General features: G+C 41.4%; 2 protein-coding genes across 3 annotated transcripts; both read left to right on the forward strand.

Annotated features, from left to right (window-relative positions):
- The first annotated feature begins 1 nt into the window (after position 1).
- ncdn (neurochondrin) lies at positions 2-7,428 on the forward strand. Its single transcript, XM_067495988.1, has 8 exons — positions 2-130; positions 346-560; positions 2,352-3,423; positions 4,377-4,546; positions 4,899-5,137; positions 5,231-5,446; positions 5,644-5,786; positions 6,717-7,428. Exons 2-8 carry the CDS (start codon positions 360-362, stop codon positions 7,130-7,132), a joined length of 2,457 nt encoding a protein of 818 aa, XP_067352089.1. The 5' UTR covers positions 2-130; positions 346-359; the 3' UTR covers positions 7,133-7,428.
- Positions 7,429-8,359: 931 nt separating this feature from the next.
- Positions 8,360-20,329, forward strand: tfap2e (transcription factor AP-2 epsilon). 2 transcript variants are annotated; one of them, XM_067496052.1, is made up of 7 exons: positions 8,360-8,493; positions 10,648-11,091; positions 12,924-12,978; positions 15,752-15,983; positions 17,391-17,509; positions 18,010-18,148; positions 19,222-20,329. In XM_067496052.1, exons 1-7 carry the CDS (start codon positions 8,455-8,457, stop codon positions 19,481-19,483), a joined length of 1,290 nt encoding a protein of 429 aa, XP_067352153.1. In that variant the 5' UTR covers positions 8,360-8,454; the 3' UTR covers positions 19,484-20,329. The 2 variants fall into 2 exon arrangements, with proteins under 2 accessions (XP_067352153.1, XP_067352162.1); XM_067496061.1 differs by lacking the exon at positions 8,360-8,493 and adding an exon at positions 9,007-9,281.
- The last annotated feature ends 1,759 nt before the right edge of the window (positions 20,330-22,088 follow it).

Raw genomic sequence — 22,088 nt, forward strand, 5'->3', positions numbered from 1 at the left:
CTATCCCTCTTGTGATTGGTTCGCTGACATTGTTGGACAGTTTTTATTGGTTCTTTGAGCTTTATTTTGATAGTTTACTTCCGGAAAGTGCTCACGAGCTGCTGTCGCGCTCGAGAGGGCTGCTGGTAAAGTAAGTACTATTATAAACGTTAACAATCTTTACGTTTCAAACTCCTGACAACCGTTAATCAAAATGAAAATCGATTACTTGGGCTAAGCTTCTTGCTCCCAACTCTGTAACTTAGGGTTAACCGCATAATTTCCAGCTGGTTTTCAATTATTATCATTATTATTATTATTATTTTAAAAGGCTGCTTAATTATGATGTATCTTGTATATACACAGTTACTCGTGTCCTAATGGCTGACAGTGTCGAAGTTGCTCCTGCGGTGAGCAGCCATCCTCCGGGGAGAGAGGAGCACGGTGGAGGTGGAGGCACTGAAAGCGATGCAGGTGGAGGTGATGGTTTGACTGAAGCCCAGAGAGAGGTGTTGGAGAGATGTCTTCACGCACTCAGACATGCTAAAAACGACAGCCACACATTGGCTGCTCTGCTGTTGGTAAGTGTCCGTGTTCGCAATGTTAACCAGTGGTGGAAAGTAACTATCTGCAATACTACTAATGGCTAATTTTCGTGCCTGTTACTTTTACTCTACTACAAGACACAGATACTTTAAACAAAATAATAATAATGATCTTTTTATTTGGACCTCCATTAGTCTTATCTAATAAATGCCTGAACATTTAAGCTCTTAGAATTTGGGTTAAATTTTCACGCTGGTGTTTTCTACACCATTATGTTGAATCGTGTTAAAAGTCTCTCTTACACACTATGTGCGGGTGAGGATGAGGTTGGGTTAGAGGTGCATAAAAATGGCAAAGAATAAGGACAAACCTGGTTTCTGTCTATTCAAAGATGCATTTATGGAATTTAACAAACAGGGTAAGGACCACTCTTGATTGTACACAGACTATTTACATTATTGTTGTTACACTCGTGTATATACTGGAATCTTAACATTTATTTCTTTAGTAGCTTCTCTGTACCTATCTACCCAGGTATGAACATTATAAGTAATTTAAGCTGAACAAGTAGCATTTTCAAAACAGTTGATGCCCTGTTCTGTGTATTATTAAGAGCAAGGGGGACACTCCTTACAGAAATAAACGTTGCTGTAGATTTTGTTGTTCAGAAGAGTTGGAGAAGCAACGAAGGGCTTTGAAACTCAGCACCAAGATTTTAAAATGTAATCCAAAACATTACCGGAGCAGTGTAAGGAGGCTAAAACAGGTGTAATGTGGTCACATGTCCTTTTTCTAAAGTCTCACCGCTAATTTCTCCAAATATGAGGTGTTTAATACATATTTGACTGAGGCAAGTGAAGAGACTGTTACAGTAGTTGAGGCATGAAGAGACACAGGTTTGTAAAGTGATCTCACTGTCTCAGTAAAGTAAAAACTATGTTTGAAATATTCCTGATATGATAAAAATAAGATTGAACACATTTTGTAATGTGCTGCTAAAAGCCTAGGTTACTGTCAAACCAAACACCATGATGCTTTGCATCAGGCTTAATGTAATACACCAAGAGACCAGGAGATGGCAGGATCTCTTTTCCAATGTGCTGTGAACCAGTTACAACAATCTCTATTTAACTGGCATTGAGCTGCAAAGCAATTTGAGCCTTCAAGCTTTTCATTTTGTAAGACAACATCACAATGGTATGCTTACGAAAGCCAGATTTAAATTTGTCAAAGAAAATATCGTTTTATGCTGAAAAATCAAGTGCTTGGAAATATATTTTTGTACAACCTTATAAATAATGGATACCTTGCAGGTAGTTCAGTAGTTTTTAGGTAGTGTTAGATCTAGCTGAGGTAGCTTTAACAAGGGAAAGGTCAAGGACATAACCAGTGGATAAAGACCTTTAAGAATTAACAGTTGACAGGGAGCAACTGGTTTAACAACTTTGACTGGAAAAACAAGCTGGATTTACCGAGATTGCATCAGACCAAACTTTTATATGAGAAACTATTTGTAAAAGCTCAGGTAGGAAACTAGGAGCAAAATGAGAACGTGCTCAACCTATTTTAATGATCGTAGGGACGATCATTTAAATAGGATAAAAAACGTCTCGCAGTCTGCATCACTTTAAGCTGAAGGACCAGGAACGGTCAAGTTTACAGTTAATCAGCACTCTTAAATAATATTACTGTAGCAGAGTACAAACTCCTTCATGGCCTCAAATTGACAAACCAGTGTCTGAAAGGTTGACTATTTAGACCTAATGGCTGACAGATGTGTCCCTTATAGCTGTGGTCTTACCTTTTTTTTCCTCTCACCATCTTAGATCACTCGTTTGTGCCCAGCAAACCAACTAGACAAACCCACATTGAGACGCATCTTTGAGGCTGTGGGACTCAACCTACCTGCTAGACTTTTGGTGACGGCAGTCAGAGGGAGTGATTGCTCTGGTTTACCTCCCCATGAGCTCCTTTCACTGGGCACAGCTCTGTTGGCTGCCCTGAGCACAGACCCAGACATGGCCTCCCATCCTCAGCTCCTTGCCACCGTCCCTTTCCTACTGGGCATTTTGGCAAATGGTCCTGTGTCAGACCAGCAGAAACAGGCAGAGCGTGAGCAGAATCAAGCTGGAGAAATGGGGTCTCTAAATAGGAAAGACCAGTCAGCAGAGATTTCAGAACCAGAATGTAATCCTAACAATGTGGCAAGATCAGCAAAAGAGGCTGAGTTCAGCAAGCAAAACGATGATGATGGCAGTGCATCAAATGGTGTATCAGCCTCAAAAGAAATGTCACCATCCTTGAAACTTGATGAGGCTGTAGCTGCTGACTGCTACCAGGTTCTGATGGCTGTGCTTGCCTTACCCAAGGGTCCGGACCAGCTGTTGAGCAGGGGTGCTGTACCTGCTTTGTGCCAATCAGTGGAACACAACCAGACTTTCAGCCATGAGAGGGGGCTTGCTTTGCTTGGTTGCATCCTCTCAGATAAAACAAGAGACAAAGCATGGAGTAAACATCCTGCAGACCTCCTCACTCTGCTGGTTAGACTCTCTAAAGATTTCTGCCAGTACACAGACCAGACCAGGCTGGACATGTGTTCCCAGTTGGTGCATTTTCTTCCCCCAGTAGGAGTGGCAGTAGAGAGTGAAGAGATGAAGGCAGTCGTAAGCCGTATATGGGGGGTATTGAGACCCATGTTACAGTCTAAGTTGACACCGAGGCAGATTGGGCCAATCCTGGTCCTCAGTGCATGTCTTCTGGATTTGTATCGATGGGAGATGGTGGGCCCACCAAAGTTCTGCTGCTTACTGGTAAATCGAGCCTGTGTGGAAGTCAGAATGGGTTTGGAGGAACCACCTGGTACCATTCTGAGCCCAGAGCTTCAGCACACACTCACAGGTAGTTTATTTGATTCATTTATTGCTTGAAGTGATAACTTGGAAAGCTGTTTGCACGATAAGTTTATGTTTATTCTTTTCCTTTATTCCTGTGTTAGATTTTATGAAAAATGTTGTTTTTCTTCAGTTAATGAATTGCCAATCTCAGCATAAATGAGATGGCTTTGTAACTCTGTCCATAGGCATGTATCATCAGTCAATATTCAGATTACCACAAAAATCTGCAGCTAAGCTTTGGGATATCGGCTACATAGTACAAGCAAAACTAGGAACAAATTTCTTAAAAACAGAGGAGCGAAAATATAACCATCCATTTTCTTGGGTGGAGCAAAGCGTTATGAGCAGCAGGCACGCTCTACACTACCTCAGTGCTACTTTTTCGGTCTGTTAATCTGTACTTCTAGTCTGATGCCGGGATTGTAGATTTACTGAAGCCAAGACACCACTGACCCATAATGAAATCCCCCATGGCATTTCAAACCAGCCACCAAAACAGTCCCAGTATTTACTGTCCTATAGTTTATTTAATCAGATAACTGTTAAATGTATTGTCTATACATTTTAATTCCCTACACAATTCTATAAATATCATTTCAAAGTTGTTTTTAATACTGCCATAAATATGACTGGTAAAGAAATGTAAAATCACTTTTGGTTTGTTGTCCACCTAAAACTAACAAATTTCCTGAAACGTGCCCTTGGTGTCATAAATGGTACAGAACCCTCCCCAATTGCTACCGGACTTGGACCGGCACTGCACAGCTCGCGATGGGAAAGGGCCTTTGGGGGGGTTATTTATTTTTTGTTTTTCCATTAGTAAAGATCTTTACATTTCTTTTGCTCCTTATTTTTGTTTTGTTTCACAAGTAGCAAGTTTGTGTCATAGAATCTGCTAAGATTTGATTAACTTCATCAATCTCCTGTGTTATTTAAAATGGGTCTTCTTGTTCTCAGGCTGTTACCGAATCATGGAGGCTGCTATAGAGCAGGCCTGCAGTATGGGATTATCGCCAGGTGCTACGTCTCCTCAGAACTCTATCTCTTCACTCAGTCTGCAGCAGAGCAGGCAGGTCCTCGGGGTGTTGGAGGAGGCATTTTCTGCTGTAATGTACCACCTTCAACAGGTGAAAGCATAACATTGGAATTTCTGGATCCTCTGTTCTTTATATTCTTTCTTATTCCCAACTAGTTAGTCATTGCTAGTTCTGTAACGTTATCACTCATGCGCCGAAATATTTTCTTAGACAGTGGCAAAAATATAATAATTACATACATGTATAATATCTGATTAACTTTGCAAATGTTAAAATACTTAGTATAGTAGAATATGGTCAAGGAGAGAGGGTAGCTTGCTAGTTGCTTCTTTAAATATTTTGAGCAATTGTTCTTTCATACAATAAAACCTCAAGCTCCCTCAGAGCTCAGTCCATGCACTTTCTTAAAAACACTGGTCCTTGTCTCTTCCTGTTTTCCAAGGTCAATCCAAGTGACTATGGTGACCCTTTCATTTTTGCCACATTCCGATCTCTTTGCTCATGGCTGGCTGAGGAGACTTCCTGTCTAAAGGACCAAGTGACTGGACTGCTGCCATTTCTAATCAGCTACTCCAGGAGCCACCTGCAGGGTGAGAGCCCAGGGCAGGGCCTCTCTGGCTGGATGGCCAAGATGTCCGTCACTGAGGAGAAGGGGGCCTGGACGGGCAAAGAGGCTCTGAGGTAAACATGACAAAACATATTAAAAGGAAAAGAAAATTCACAGTACAAAAAAGATACTTTAATGTTTTCTGAACCTCTTCATCCTCTTTTTAGGTATCTCCTCCCAGCTTTGTGCCACCTGTCAGCTGAGGAAGGTCCCAGGAAGGTGCTGCTCACCCTCGATACCCCAGCCCTTCTGGTGGACTTTGTGTCACAGAGCTGGACTTTCCTCAAGGGTAAAAGTGGGGTGGCATCAGTCAGAGATCCCAGCATGGAGACAGCCTGCTCAGTCCTCCTCAACTTCACTGTTACAGAGCCAGAAAGAGTCAGGTAGCTGATTTACAAGTTCTTTATTCACAGGAAGTCTTCAAACAAACTGTTTGTTTGTTTGCTTTACATCAGCACAAAATGCATTTCTCTATATTTGTCAATTCTGACATATTACTCGTTATGTTAACAGCAGTTTTTAATAGCATAAATGTAAATTTTATGACATTAAAATAGTAAGTCTCTGTTTTCTTGTTCAGAAAGGACCCGTGTTTCAGGACCCTGGAGCTACTTCTAAGTGAAGCACTTCCAGTTTTGGTGCATAAATCCCGCCTCCTGGTCCTAGCAGCAAATTACTGCACACTGGGACTAATGATGGGCCGACTAAGATCATCTCAGTCAGGTGAAAGGGGTTTATGTTTTTCAAAAGCTCTGTGCAATTTTATTTTGTTTAAAATGACACTCATCGTGACATTTTGTATTCATCCTCAGTGTGTGTTGAAATTCTACACACATTTTTATTTTAGTGAGTATTTATGTATTTCTTTTCAGTTTTTTTTTTTCTTTGTCCTTTTGGATTATCCTGTGAGTTTAGGGTTGCCACAGTGGATTGTTGTCTGCGTGTTGATTTGGCACAGTTTTTTTTTTTTGTTTGTTTTGTTTACGCCGAATCCCCTTCCTGACGCAACCCTCCCAAATTTCTACTGGGGTTGGACCGGCACTGCACAGCTGGGGATGGGAATGGACTGTTGGGGGTTCAGTGTCTTGCCCAGAGACACTTCGACATATAGCCGGGACCAGGGATCTAACTACTGATCCTTGTGCTCCGTGGACAACTGCCTTTACCAACTGAGCTACAGCCGCCCCCTGTGCACTTCTTTTCAATATTCTGTGAAAAGTCCTATAGCAGGATGATGAGTATGTTAAATTCAAGTAGAATGCAACAGTCACACATTTTATTACTTAGTCTTGTGAGTTTCTTTCTGGAACTCCTTTGAAAAAGGCCTACGGGAATGCACATCATGTGGACTGTTTACAGGATGCAGAAACTACTGTTGACCCGAATTAATTAGGTCTCTGACAGGACAGAATTCTGAAGGTGTTCTTAGCTTTGGCCCATTGTTGTAGTTTGGTGGCCCGTGGGCTTATTCTGTTATGGTTGGTATGATCTGACCTGCTCAGTCTCGCTGGATATCTTGTAACAATTTATTTTTATATGTTAATGCGGTACAAATTTGTTAAAATGTCCCCTATTTGAATCTTTGGGTCAGAGCCATTACATACACTCCACTTATAACCCATCCTTATTTTTCTTTTTTTATTTCATGATCAGTTGAAGCTGCCCAAAGACGGTTCTTCTCCACGGCTCTTCGATTCCTCAGCGGCGCCATGGACTCTGGCTCCGGCACTGGCCAGGTTAAGGTGAGCCACACCTGGGAGGAGAGCTGGGACGAGGCTGCCGATCTCTGGAGGTTGGGTCTGCAGGCTCTGGGAGGCTGCGTCCGAGCTCAGCCCTGGATATCAGCCCTGGTCAGAGAGGAAGGCTGGCTCAAACACACACTCGCTATGCTGGGGCAGTGTAGCGCACTGCCTGACCAGCACACACAAAAAGCGCTAGAGGAAGCTCTATGTGCCATGGCAGAGCAGTGCCCACTCTGTAACCAGGAGATTAGAGACATGATGATAAGAAATGATAAAGGGGTGTTAAGCTATATGAACAACCTGAAGAGGTCAGTTGCGATGAAGTGAAACTAACAGAACGTTCTGACGAGGATACTATGTTCTCAGGCCTTTTTGTGATGAGGTAACAAATTCAAGATACCTCAAGCCACTTAGGAAAGAGGGTTAATACTGCAATACTTCTGTGTATTTTCAGTGTACCCTCTATAGCAATGAAAAAGTCTTTTCATTCTTTTACTGTTGTCATCAAAAGTCTTCTGTCTGCAACCACGTAACCTGGAAAAACACACAAGCTGTTTCTTACATGTGAAGGCTTAAATGTAAATGAATCTAATAAAGAATGATTTTGTTAGAGAACAGTATAATTGTGAATGTTTCTTTAAGTTCTCTTTTCTTGTTGCTGATTTCGACCATTCCCTGAGCCGCAGAACGCTTCAGGCTGTGAAACATGATGACACCATAACTCTTAAAATGCATAGTAACATGACAACAGAGGTCATGACGCAAGAAAAATTATTCTGAAAATCTCCCCTTCTCTCAATTACCACAAGGTGTCGCGCTCGGACTTGAATACAATATGTACTGGAGTACTTTGATAGCTACAAACTTCTTAATCTACGTTTCTGTATAAAAGTAGAACTTTATTGGGTAAATGGCTCTGAATGTAAAGTGTTTTTGTAGTTTCTATTAAGAAAAAACAGCATTTATTAGTCATTTGTTTACCCTTGTAATTTATTATTAAATCTAAAACAACATGCAAAATGGCTACAAAGGATAATACTGTGACCACACGGCCTCACACAAAGTAGCTAAAAGAGTTGAATGTTTATTCTGAAATGCAACAGAGAGGTTATAGCAACTTTGCTGTAACTTTCTGATTCGTAACCAATGACATTTTGAATGTTTATAAAATTAGTTTTAATGAGCATCTTTCCAAATGTTCCCTTCTTTCCCATTTAGACTTTATCCAACTTTAAGGCTGAATGTAACAATAGAACCTTCACGCTGTAAATGTGAATTCAAAGGAAGGAAAGTGCCATTTTGTTCGTGTTGGCGACCGTTCTCCTTGTGATTATTACAGGGCGTTTTTATTATTCAGGACCAGAATCGCTGAACCTATAGTCCACGTACCAACCGTGAACAAAGTTTTAGTTACCCCCTTCTCTACTCGTGTCACCTCCCGCCCTCTTGTTTTACCCCCCCTCCTTCCCCAACACCCTTCTGTTTCTCTCTGACTCATCCATACTAAAACTCCGGCATCGCCTCTCAAACTATCTCACTCCTTTCTGTACCTTCAGCCCGTCTCCTCTCCATCCACCGCTTCACATTAACCCCTCAGCTGCAGCTTGGCATCCTGACTGAGCGCCACCGCCATCACCATCACCATCAGCATGCTCTGGAAATCCCGAACCAAGACTGACAGTTTCCAGGTAGAAGAAACACTACAGTTTTTTTTTTTGTTGTTCGTTTTTAATAGTCTGCTTTAGATCTATTAAGGAGTCCATTATTGCGTAAAATGCTGCACGCGGAGAGTCAATAATGATCGATGGATCAACCTGTGAGTGATTCAGTGTGGATTTCAGCTAATAGTTTAAGAGATCCTTATTTTTTGAAGTTTAAAATTGACATTTTGGTGACGAGGACGTGGGTGTCTGCGTAAAAATTATGGTCTCAGACATTAAAGATGAGAAAATATTCCCCCAGTTTAAAATGTGATTTTTACTAATAAACATAAAAAGCAAACAGTAAAAAAAAATAAAAAATCTTATATCATTTCATGCGTAAAACCCGGAGTGAAGTTCAGTGCAAGTATTTTTCAGAAAAATACAAAATGACATGAATTAGGCAGTAATTGAATGAATATATCTCTTTAAGAGAAGTGGACCCTGTCGACCCCTCCCCTCATTCTACCGGGTGCGCGCAAAACCTATAAGTAGTGCGCTCATGGAGAGGCTGGAGGACTGTGCGAGTGTTGTGCGCGCGTGTGTGTATCTGGCAGCAGCTTTTCGTCCGTGCGCAAAGAGCTCCGTAAACAGGAAGATAAATCCTACGTTAATAACTCTTTTGAACTGAATGGACCGTTGTGAAACAACCTGGATTACATCTCGGAGCAGTTGGTGACATCCTTCGGTCGCTGGAAGTCCGCGCATCGTTTTGAATTTTAAATTTGGGGGCATCAACAGTGGTCCAGATGTTAATCCACACCTATTCTGCAATGGTAAGTTTGAAAAGGACTCGCGTTCTGAGCACTGGAGTAGCCTGTTTTATGACTAATAGGCAAACTCAATTAAAGAGTTGATTAAATGAAAGGAAGGAGTTTGTTTTCTGTACGGACCACATTTAAAAGAACATGCGTAAAATTAGTAATTATGACTTAAAACAGCCTATGAAGGGGGAGGGGGGGGTCTGTACGGGGAAAAGACTTCATGATCTGGTCAGTGTTTTGCATTTTTAGACTTGTGCCTTTATCTATCAGCTTAAATAAAATAGTCTTGTGATATTTTTATTTTTTATTTTTTGCCTTACAATTCCGTTCATTTCTGATCCAAATTTTGCTCGACAGCAGAGTCAGAAGTGTCATCCTAAACAGTCTGACAGTTTACTGTTGCAGCGCCTCACATCTGTCTGCAGAGATGGTCTTTGTCTGCACTGTGTCAAAGCAAGTGAGACCTACTGACAGTAAAGTCTACGCTCACTGCAGAAACTGACGCGCGACAGAGCCTGGTCCCCTTTGAAGCCTCGCTGTGTTTCACAGCTTTGCACATAAACCTCGATGGAATAAAATTACAAAACGTACGCAGTGTGTTTGACTGTGTGTGTCCCATTAACCCGGTAGCGGCCCTCTCTGGCTGACGGATAATGGACATTGTTCCACCACAACAGCATTGATCTAGGTGACCTAGCTTTAAAAAAATAAATAAATAAATAAATGTAAAAATCAAATTACATCAGCGTGTATATGAAGAGAAATGTAGGCTTGGTGACTACATGTCTTCACACACACTGGCATGCTGGGATTTCTTTTAGACGCCTGGTGGAAAATATAAACTTAAGATCACTTTTGATTTTCTGGGACTTGTCAGTCTGAGTGAAGCGTTTTCTGTGAGTTTCAGTTTTGGGGTCAATGTGGGTTCATAGTGACAGATTACATACAGATGCATGGAGACCCCCCCCCTCCCGGAGCGACGAGTTGTTGTTGTGCATTACCTGTCTTTTGTGCAGCTCCTTGGTGGCCGTGACCTTTCTGACACTGTGCAGCAGCAGCGATGCCAACGGCGTCTTCTGCCAGTGCGCATCACTTCAAGCGCTGCTGCTATTCCCACCTCTATAATAAAATGCAAACATGTTTATTTATGGGTTGTTTTGTGTTGACTAAGAAGTTTTTGTATTGTTTGGGGTTGTTACGATATTGTCTATAATTTTTTGGGAACCTCGGCCAGTTCTAAAAAAAACGTGCGCGGACCCTGTAAGTTTAGGAAACTGTCTGACATTTGATAAAATGCTCAGTCCCGTTTCGCACCTTTGGGGGAACACTTTAATCATTGGGGCTCCTGATGTGAAGCACGCTTTCTGATTTTCCGCAGGACCGCGCAGACGGACTAAGCGGCTCTTCGCCGAGTGGGCGCCTCTCCCAGCTGTCTTCCCTGAACCAGGCAGCGTATTCCTCGGCTCCCCCGCTCTGCCACACTCCGGCCTCCGACTTCCAGCCTCCGTACTTCCCTCCCCCCTATCCCCAGTCTTCTCTGCCATATTCTCAGAGCCAGGACTCAGCGTATTCCCACCTGTCAGACCCTTACCCCTCCATCAACTCCATCCATCAGCACCAGCAAGCGGCATGGCACTCGCAGAGGTCGCGCTCCGAGGAAGGGGGGCTCCTGTCACAGTCTCACCGGGCTCTGAGCCTCGATCCCCGGCGGGAGTATCCAGCTGTCCCTCGGCTGCTGCACGGTCTCGGGGAAGGTGCTGCTGCACTCGGAGATGGTCCTCTCGGGATGCACCTGGGACATCACGGCCTGGAGGATCTTCAGGTGACTTTATTTGTTCATCTATTTTGTTTTCCCCTTGTCTGGGTGGGTGTAGGCCTTAGTGCGCACTGGAAAAACGTCAGTAAAAGTCAAAATCGGACATCAGAACTCTTTAAGAAAAACGTCTTGCTTATTCGATTTATTGCTAGTAAGTCACTTCATACGAATAATCCTTTATGAAAAAGATTTTAAAAATATCCTTCTTGTGCTTTAAAAATATAGGCTATGGATTGTCGCAACAGGGCCCCAAGGCTGTACAGGCCTATCTTCTCTTTTGCCTACGAACGACAATAAAAATTAAAATGTGTTTTTAAAATAAAAACATTAAATTAACAACTGCTGTATTTTATTAAGCATTTTTAATGAATTTTGCAAATTTCCACCTGTTAATGAAATAAAACACCTGCAGGCCTTTAGTGTGTTTTTTTTTTTTAATGTAGCCTGAATATTCCCTAAAATTTCACACCAGCTTGGTGTTTGGCATTAAAAGAGAAAGTAAATCGTTCTGCGGAATTTATTCTACAACAAAGAACTCAAATAATAGGGTTATGGAATATTGGTTTTGAAATTTCTAAAATTCATTATTTTAATTTTGGCTGTTTATTCGCGTTTTTTTTCTGTTTATATTAGGAATGTTATACAATAAAACCTTTGCCTTTTTTGGCCAATAATCTCTTGGGAGTTTATCATAAATGTTACGCTGCAGTTGAGCTTTAATGACTTCTCATACATATACAGCAGGCGTCAAGTAAGTCCATGAGATAAGACTTTATTTTTAAAATGAATAGTGGTTATTTGGACACTTTATTATTCATCCTTATATCCCCCCACTATGATCCGAGGTGACGCTCACAGACAAAGTGCCTCTGCAGCCCTTTGCCTTCTGCAGGTTTGGGGGGGGGAAAGAGTTTCTATGGTGTATTGAGCAGTCAGCTTCCCTGCAGCAGGTGCAGCTGCAGACGCTGTTTGTTGCCTCCTCGCAGAAAAACACAGCGAGACCAATTGATGTGCACGGTCATTAATAGAAAAGAAACGTTTGAGAGGAGCGCCAGGCAAGGAGTCAACCCGGGCATGTTACTGTTAAACGCTCCCACTTGACAGGGAGCTTTTATTTGATTAATGGATTATATCCTTCGCTTTTGAACCCTCTTATAAATTTACCACAAAGGAGACATCCGAGAGTCGCCCTGCAAGACAGTTTTATTCCCAGTGAATGAAAAGATTAGCTAAATTGCAGAGGCTTTAATTTGGTCTCTGAATGCGCTGTGATGGCTATTTGTGATTGTTATTGAACCATATTTTATTTTCATTTTTCCTGCAACGATACAGTGAAGGTAATGCCACTTTTATTTAAAATAGTAAACATATATATACTATAAAACTTATTTTAGCTCTTTTATCTGTGTTAATTCTGACACAGTTTGTTTTGTTTTGTTTATCTCAAAAAAATTAAAAGGCCATATTTTATGTCTAAAAAGAATGATAATCATTTACATGAAGTGCCTAAAATCAAAAATCTATAGGATTTTTAGAATTAACAAATTATGCATTACCTTTCAAGATTTGTACAAATATTAATAATACTTTAAACGTTGAATAAACTGTTATAAGTTACATCATTTATCAGCTTTCCATTTTGCACTAAATCAAATTTGACCTGAGTACTAGATTTTATTGTTTTCTTGGATATGGATGGTGTTTTATGTGTCTCTGAGGGAAAACTAAATGTTGGACCTTCCATCTTGCTTTGGCCTGAAAGAGACAGGGTGTGTGTGTGTGGGCTGTGAGGGAGGTCGGTGGATAAATGATAGTGACTGTCTGTCTGTCTGACACAGGGAATGGAGGAAGGTTCAGCCTTGGGCATCCTCGACCACTCTGTCATTAAAAAAGGTAAGAGGTGGTGAGCTGTGTGTGTGTGTGTGTGTGTGTGTGTGTGAGAGAGAGAGAGAGAGAGAGAGAGAGAGAGAGTAGAAAGATTGAGTGTGTATGTGTGCATTTGTGTCTAAGTGTGCACCTATATAATTGTGCTATACATGCTGAAGGGGGTTTTGTGTTTGGGGGCACTCTAACACCAGCTTCTCTCACTGCCTCACACACACACACACACACACACATGCACAGACATACACCCAGGGACACACACACACACAAGAAGAGAGAGAGACACACACACACTATAAATAATTCTGTTTTGCTATTTCATTTGAAGTCAAGAAGTCCTCTAATACTCAGCTGCAGACTTCACCCCAAAGGCACACATTCTTAATGAACTGTTCATGGTCATATGAGAGAGAGAGAGAGAGTTATGTGTGTGTGTGTATGTGCGAGAGTGAGAGAAAGAGAGAGAGGGATTAGAGTGAAGAGGAGAGAGAAGTGGGGCAAGGAAGACAAGGGAGGGGAACATGATAAAAGAGAAGTTGAGGGGAAATTTGCAGAGTATGATCGCTATAATATTACAGGCTCGGAGTGGCAGAAGACACAGGGGCACGATTAGAAAATTCAAGTTGGATTTGTAGCTGGTGCAATGTGATACGGCAAAAAACCGGTTATAAAATGACGGGACGTGCTTAAATGCACCACCGCGGTTAAAATAACACAAATAGCTTTGTTGGCATCTGTAAATGTAGCCTTTTGATCATTTTGGCTCCTTATTCTACACCAACACTGGCCTGAATCTCTCCGTGCCATAAAGTTTGCACAAAAACAAGGATGTAATTCTGCAAATCCAGTCCCTAAAGAGGAGCTTTACACATTTCTCGCATGAATCAAACAGCTTGAATCTTGTTTCTGCTAATCATTTGTTTGCCAAATGCTTAGAATTGATCAGTTACCGCAGGGAGAGTCTCCCCGGCAAGCACTTAAAGCAAGATAGCAGGGCAAACCTAAAGCCCTCATGAATAAGGAAATCCAATAGGGAGAAAGGAACAAGATGGAATATAGAAAGAGAAGGGGTAGAGAGGGGGGGGGGAGGGGGGGGGGGGGGGTGCTGAGATGAAGGGTGGGAGGCACAAGAAAGAGTCGAGCAAGAGAGAAAGATGATAAGAGAAAAAGGATAGAGAGGGAGGGGCTGGCGGATGACAAAGGAGAGAGGGAGTGAGCTTTAGTGGAAAGTCTGCTGCTCTGTGGCCTCCACGCCCGGATGATCGGCTGCTTGTGAGTGAGGAGATTTTAAGAGATTTTTTTTTTTTTTTTTGTAGTTTGGGGAATCTGCTGCACAGCTGGGTGTCACGACGAGGCCACCCACCGCCTACAGAGAGTGAGGGGAGAGCCGGGATAGTAGCGTAGCGTTAATACAGATTTTAGTTTCATTTTTTTTAAACGGGAGAGGGAAATGAGAGGGCCATTGTGATTTGACAGACACCTGAAAGAGATGACAAAAATGAGGAAGGTTACGTGAATATTTAGACATGCTGTTGGAAATTCTTCAGAATATCGTGGTTTGATGCAAGAAACCTCATTGGCTAAATTAGTTAGAACTTCATTGCTCTGCGGCTTAACTTAAAGGTCAAGCCTGCGCTCATAACAACATTTTCTGCTGGTTCCCTGGTGGATTACAAGATGTGACCTGTGCTGACCTTTGTTCCTCGCCATTTTTCTCTGTTTTCTATATTGTTCTATTCTAGTTTCTATTTTTCTATGTCTTTTATCCAGTCACGCAGATCCTTTAGGTTTATATATTTATTCTATATTTCTAAGGTACCTTAAGACAATGGAGGTGAATGAAATAGAATTTTTTGTTGCTAGCGGCAGTGAAAGTAGGACTCAAAGGTTTTTAGTTGGTGCTACTTGTTTTACTGAATGGGGTTCAACTAAAGCTGTTCACAGGGAAGTGGATTGTTCCAAAAAAGATCTGGTGGTGTTTTCTAAATCTAATTTGTCAAATCCAAATAAATAAGGTGCACAATATGACACACTAAAGATTGAAAATGAAAAGAGGGACACTTTTTTGAATTCCAAATTAAATCATTTGTAATCGAGTAATCATCGTAATCCGCAAGTGCCGCAACAGGTATTGTGGATAAATACATAATTAACGGAGGAGATGTTAATTAACAGGGGCATAATACTTTTAAACAGCCTTCAGATAATTGGCTTTGACCTTTCCTTTCCCAAAAAGAAGAGGAGGGAGAAAAAAAAAAAAAGACCAGCATGAAAAACTCATAAGTGTCTTAAAAGTTTGACGTAGTGCAGAAAAGTGAGCGTGAGTTGAGCTCGTCGAGGTGTGAAATGAAGCTATTTGAAAATGCACTGTCAAAATGCAACCACCTGCACTTGAAAAAAAAACAGAATCAACAAGCAGCACTCCACAATTAGAGCTGTCGACGCCGGGGAAAACATTACGCTGAATAGATTAATCAGGAGAGGAGGAAGAGGAGGAGGAGGAGGGAGAGCATGCTGCCAATCACGCAGTCCTATCGTCACTCCACAAGACTTTTTTTTACCATGGATGATGTTTATTCATCATTTACTTCTACTTCTACTCTCTGCAACCTGTTTTTTTTTTACTTTTCATGACTTTGATTTTCACATTTCTGTCACTTTTCAGCCAAGACACTCATAATGCAAATACTCTGAAATTACATATAGTAAATATGTAAATAAACTAAAACTTTCTCTTTCTGTTTTCAATCTCTTTCCACCTCCAAACACCACCTCTCCTCAGTTCCTATCCCATCCAAGCTGAACGGCTCCTCCTTGTCGGCCCTGTCCATCGGTAAGGAAGGGCTCGGTGTGGGGATTGTGTCCAACCCAGCCGAGGTCTTCTGTTCGGTCCCCGGTCGTCTGTCGCTGCTCAGCTCCACCTCCAAGTACAAGGTGACGGTTGGGGAGGTGCAGCGACGCCTCTCCCCACCCGAGTGCCTCAATGCTTCTCTGCTGGGTGGAGTCCTCCGCAGGTGAGGGGAAGGCCCAGTGGATGTGATGTAGCTTTAGAGATGTTATACGTTAAATACACGATTTTGATGCATATAAACACAAAAAGACAGCATTTCTATATAGTAAGTATATATTCTTCAGAAAAGGGAAAAATGAAGGGGTAATTTTAAATGTACTCTGAACTACATTTTGGGGAATAGATATACCCTACCAAAAAATACCGACCATAAATATTTCCTATTAATTATAATAATAATTAATAAAATAATGTTGAACTTTTAAACATGGGTTGCAAGTGTAGTACGTACAGTAGTTTGCACAAAATGCTTAAAACCAAGAGCCAGACATCTTGACGTAAATGTATTTTGCTCCTTACATTAGAACCTTTTTGTCTCTTTTCCATTAAGCCTTTCAGAGTAAAATCACTTTAACTTAACTGTAGGGTTGGAGCTGGGGACCCAAAATGGGTCATGGGACTAGATCACAAGAGAAGCAATGTGGTTTAATGAGCCACCGCCCCAGGGCAAGGGAACAACTTTTGTGATTTGGGTTGCAGGCTGAAATACTTTAAGAGGACATAATTAAAAGATTAAAAGGGTAGTACATGTTATAAACACAGTCTCTCCTCAGGAGACACGTAACTCTCATCAGTCAATTTGAGGTATTTCATATATTTTCCTTTAAGGAAAAATCTTTTTGTTCTTATATTCAAGTTACTGAGGAAAATAAGATTTTACATATAAGATTAGTTTAATATATAAGATGCATTGTTGTAAATAAACACCCAACTGTATTTAAAATACATATCTAATAACATAAACTAGGCCTTGCCTCAACTTCAACAATACAATTATGCTTCCACAATAATATTCTCACTTTATTACAAGGATATAAAATATAACAACATAACATTTATAACTTGTGCTTTTATTTTGATATTTATATTTCAAAGCTTTTCATTGCAAGGCCTATTTTTGAACTGGGGTATTCTTACTTTTATTAAAGTCATTGGGTCTGTATAGTACTTATACCAATAAATATTTCTGTAAAACTAATATTTCATCGTTCCTAAAGGGAAATAAGCAGGAACAAAGAAAGAAATGAGAGCAGGCAAGAAAAGAAGAGCAATAACTAAAGGGTCAAAGGAAAATAAAACACTTAAGAAATACAAGATGCCATCACTGTTGACAAGGAACATAGGGAGATTTTAGCTTAACGTTTGCTTACACACACACACACACAAAACACACAACCAACATAGACATAATGCAGAGATACAGGCATACACAGAAAAATCACAACAAAGCTCATAAAGGCAAACAGACATAGAGTAGTGTGCACACAAAAGCACACACACACACACACACACACACGCACAAGGAGCATCTCCTAAAAAGTGTTCTCTCTGTCTCCCTGTCTCCCCTCAGGGCGAAGTCAAAGAATGGTGGCCGGTGTCTCAGAGAGCGTCTGGAGAAGATTGGCCTCAACCTGCCCGCCGGGCGACGCAAGGCAGCCAACGTCACTCTCCTAACATCTCTAGTGGAGGGTAGGGCACACACACACACACACACACACACACACAAATATAAAGTGACCCGCATATATCCTGACAGATAGAGACACATATTCACATAGAAAAATCCTCACATGAGCAGACACCAATAAGCTGTCACAGCGAGCTCGGCCGCGTGTGTGTGCATGTGCGTGTGTGCACGAAAGTGAAGGGGGGGGTCTTTTGAGGAAGCTTAGGCTGCAGCTGCCTCACAAAACTGTAGAGCAGTGAACTGTTTGAGAAGTGTAAGTGAGAAAAATGGCTGCAGAGTTGGTCTTGACCTGACTTGACCCAATCGATTGTGTACTATTTAAAACCATTTATGCAGATACTCATTTGATATGGAGCCTGAACTGAAGCGCTGACCTTCGACACTTAAAAACATACACAAGCAGTAGCTGCTCCTTTTTGAACTGTGCTAGTTTTCAGTAGCCCAGTTTTTGCAATATACACATATTCTCACTGTTTTTTCCTGCCTCTACCTCCTTCTCCAGGTGAAGCGGTACATCTGGCGCGGGACTTTGGTTATGTGTGTGAGACAGAGTTTCCAGCCAGAGCCACAGCTGAGTATCTGTGCAGGCAGAGCGACCCCGACCAGCTCCCGACACGTCGCAGCATGTTGCTCGCCACCAAGTGAGTGGCTCATCCCTGCTTGGCCACAGTTTCGACACGTATTGCTGCATAATGTTGCATAAAGAACAAATCTTCCCGTGGTTACAGATGAAGACTTTAAAAAACCAAAAACAAACTCTAGACTGTAGTTTTTTAGCAAACATACTCAAACAAAATTAAATGGTGCATTTATTTTCAGCTGTGAATGGGAGGTGAGAATATTTAGGTCTTAAGGAGGATCCATACCATCGTTCTCTAAAGATATAAACTGCGACTTACAATGCTAAAGTCGAATCACAAAAGGTTGAATTTATCGAGATCTCTTACATTACTATTTCTTACAAGATTTTTGTGTGTCAGCAACTTGTACATGAACCGGAAACAATAAACTGTGGCTTCTAATTTAAACACCAACCCACTTCAGGAGGTCAGACTTTGCATTATCATTATCTTATTACAAGATCCACCAAAAGGTGCAGAATGTCACTTGGTTAGTACAAATATGCCCCAAAACATATTGAATTGTAAATAGGTGCAGTTAATGCCCACTGTGACCCAGACTAATTGAAGACCACTGGCAAAAGTGCAAAGATATTATATTTTAGAAGTTTTATAAGCAAGGCTTGCCCTTATAACCTATCAGAGAATTTGAGCAATTTTTACATGCTTAGTAAGTTTTGCAACTTCTTATATTGTTGTAATTTGCTAATGACTGATGGCTGAAGAGGGCTGTGTGGATCCGACTGGATTGATCGTGAGTCTCATGTTAACTCTCGCTCAAGTTGCGTATTGAAGCTGTAACTTGCACTTATCATTAATATTATATTAGTATTAGTATTTTGTGTCTGAAAGCTCCTAAGAAATAAAATAAATAGGTTTTGTGATAGGAATTCTGTGTAGAATCTGTGTATTTCCACAGCCATGCAAAGAAAAAAGTGTTCGTACCTATTTGTTCTTCACTGGGTGCAACAAAGAGTGTAAACATCAAACAAGGGTGTAAGGTTCAATTTGAACATTACTAAAGTTTTAGCAGTTTCTAAGTACTACATAAATGTTGAAATGACAAACTAATGCCTCCTCTTTTTCCCTCTCAGGGAGATCTGTAAGGAATTTGTAGACCTGATGTCCCAGGATCGCTCTCCTCTGGGCGGCAGTCGACCCACGCCCTGCCTGGAGCCTGGTGTCCAGGGAAGCCTCACCCACTTCAGCCTGCTCACCCACGGCTTTGGTACTCCAGCCATTTGCGCTGCGCTGTCGGCCTTCCAGAGCTACCTGATGGAGGCGATCAAAATGCTGGACAAAGGTGAGGGTGGGGGGAAGAGCCACCACGACAAGGAGATGAAGCACCGCAAATAGGGGGAGGACAGACGGATGTGCTGATGCGAGGATGGATGGATGTTTGGATGGATGAACGAGAGGCAGAAAGGAAAAGGAAGAGGGGGAGAAGACTGATTCGTGCCCCTCTCCTTCTTTACTTTCGCCCTCAGGATAAAGAGTGAGACTTTTACCTCCCAGAAACCCCTGCGCTCGCTCTCGTTGAGGATCCGGGGTTCGTGACGATATCTGTACTGTAATGTGTGTCCACAGCCACCTCACTCTAAACGACGCATGGACCTCTAGTCTCGGTAGCTGGTTTGTGCTAAACACCTCTTCGGGATGAGTTCCTACACACGGCAGTTTGGCTTCATTATTTTCTCCCCTCTTTTATCTATTTATTTCGGTAAACTTGTCGCATTTGTCTGTGTTTTAGAAGCCCCTGCCTTCATCAGTCTCACACACACACACACACACACACACTTGAAAACACTTTTTTTTTTTTTGATTTTTTTTTTTTTGTTTTTTTTTGGACCGAACTCACCCGGGAAAGCGTCGTAAGCCATATCCAACACAACAACCTGTTCTTTGCTCCTCTGGAACTTTGGGAGGCTTTTTACCTCCACCTGTTTGGACACCTTCCATATGTAGTTCTTCGTAGTGGGTGGTCATGGGAAATTGAGTTCTCTGAGTTCTCTAGCCGTGGGGTAAAGAGGAGTCAAAGGCAGCTAAAGGAGATTTGTTTTATTTTGAACGTGTTGGTAACTTAAGAAAATGACACAAATCATTTTGTACTTCCTGTGTATGTTTATTATTAATGTTATTACTGTTATTATTATTGTGTTACAGCATAAATGTAATATATTATTAAAGAATTGAAAGAAACGATCAGTTGAGTTTCATGACTGTTTTTATGTTTTTGATCTAAAATCTTAGATCAATAAAAAAAATAATGGTACCTTCAGGCTTTTTTAACCGCAGCTGCTCACTTTAAAGGACATTTATTTTATTTTCACGTGTTTTTATTGTAATGCTTCCTCATTTTTATTAATCCCTGCAGGCGAAGTCTAGTCTCACTTCTATAGGAGGTCACAACTAAGGCCAGGAGCACTTAATTTCATTATTGATTAATTTGTCAATAGCTTTTTTCTATTAATTGTTAAGTCCATAAAACGTCAGAAAATGGGGAAAAAGTGTCTCAGTCACAATCCAAAGTGTAATCTTTAGATTGCTTGGTTTGTGTGTAACTCAGTCCAGAAACAAAAGACATTATTAATAACAAAGTGGAAAAAAAAAATCTCTGATGAAATCCGTGAAACTTGCAAACAAGATGGATCCAATGCTTTGGGATTTTGACCTGTATTATGGACTAGAAGTCAGGATATCCTGGTCACTGTCAAATCAGAATAAATTATTCCATTTGATCTCTTTGTAATTCTCCGTAATGCAACGCAAAATAACTGGAGGCCACTTTAATTGTTCATGCTGTAAAATATTAGATAAAAAAATAACTAAAGGAGAAACAGGGTGACATCTTCAAACTCTCTGTTTTCGCCAAGTAAGTCCAGAATTGCAGGATATTGTCATTCATGTATCATGTTTATGTGCATTTGTCATTTGATGTGTGTTTCTGGATGTTTTCTCACCTTTTTGTGTCTGTCTTTAGTTTTTCTGTAGTCGGACGATTCTGGGTCATTATGTGCCTCTTTTGGTGAGTTTTAGGTGATTTAATTCAATATTTTTTGCTTTCCTTCTTTTTTTGTGGTCATTGTGCGTCTTGCAAATGGTCTCTTTTAAAAACAAGAAACTATTTACAGTAATTTTAGAGGCTCTGGCCCATTGGTCACCTGACCTCATAGGCCCCTGGGCCTCTGCACAGTGAGCCTGTTTTTTATATATATTTTTACTGTCTACTTTGTTACCTATGTTCTAATTGGTAGAAAGACAATAAAAGTTTTTATAATTTAATAAGGTACTGGATATAGACAGTGAACTATGCAGGAAATAAACCATAACATAAACCAGCAAAGGTTTGGTACTTTTGCAATGTATTTGCTTAATTAACTGCTTCGCTGCTGTTCAAATATTTTTTGGCAACTAATCAATAAATTTATCATTCAGCAATCGTCAGTGGACGTTTAGCTGCAGTGTTGAGCCCTCCCAGCACCAGAGCCTGAACATTTTTCCCTTTCACACTCGTGCATGTATCACGCTTAGGACAAATCCTCCATGTGCACCTCCACGGGGCCACTCAAAACATCAAGGCCTCTTTGTGCATGCAGTCCTTCAGCAGGGCCCAGGGAGACACCGCTGCAGCTGTGAACGCTACACCTGGGAGACGAGTGGCAGCGGTGCGACCCCCAGCGCCCAACAAGCCACACGCCTCAGTTCCAGCTCAGCCCGTCTGTTCCATATTTCTCCCACCGACCACCTCCTCTCACCTCACCTGCACAGTGCTTCATTTACTGAACCAGAGTACGAGAGATTACAGCTTTCCAGGGACGGCACACATACATGTATCGCCTGCTCATACACTCTCAAACATCACTCATTTCGACCTGCCGTATCTCCCGTTCTCTCCTCCCATCTCATTACCCTCCTCTGTCAATTCCCCACCATGCCTTTATCTCCCTCTCTGTAACCTAAC

This window comes from Channa argus, chromosome 1, assembly GCF_033026475.1.
Source record: "Channa argus isolate prfri chromosome 1, Channa argus male v1.0, whole genome shotgun sequence".
NCBI classification, from domain to species: domain Eukaryota; kingdom Metazoa; phylum Chordata; class Actinopteri; order Anabantiformes; family Channidae; genus Channa; species Channa argus.

Bases quoted from the DNA above. Each gene is read 5' to 3' on its own strand.
- tfap2e (XM_067496052.1), top strand. From the start codon at position 8,455: ATGCTCTGGAAATCCCGAACCAAGACTGACAGTTTCCAG. The intron at 11,092-12,923 runs GTGACTTTATTT...TGTCTGACACAG, and splicing joins ACGGCCTGGAGGATCTTCAG to GGAATGGAGGAAGGTTCAGC. The intron at 17,510-18,009 runs GTAGGGCACACA...CTCCTTCTCCAG, and splicing joins CCTAACATCTCTAGTGGAGG to GTGAAGCGGTACATCTGGCG.
- ncdn (XM_067495988.1), top strand. From the start codon at position 360: ATGGCTGACAGTGTCGAAGTTGCTCCTGCGGTGAGCAGCCATCCTCCG. The intron at 561-2,351 runs GTAAGTGTCCGT...TCACCATCTTAG, and splicing joins CATTGGCTGCTCTGCTGTTG to ATCACTCGTTTGTGCCCAGC. The intron at 3,424-4,376 runs GTAGTTTATTTG...TCTTGTTCTCAG, and splicing joins GCTTCAGCACACACTCACAG to GCTGTTACCGAATCATGGAG.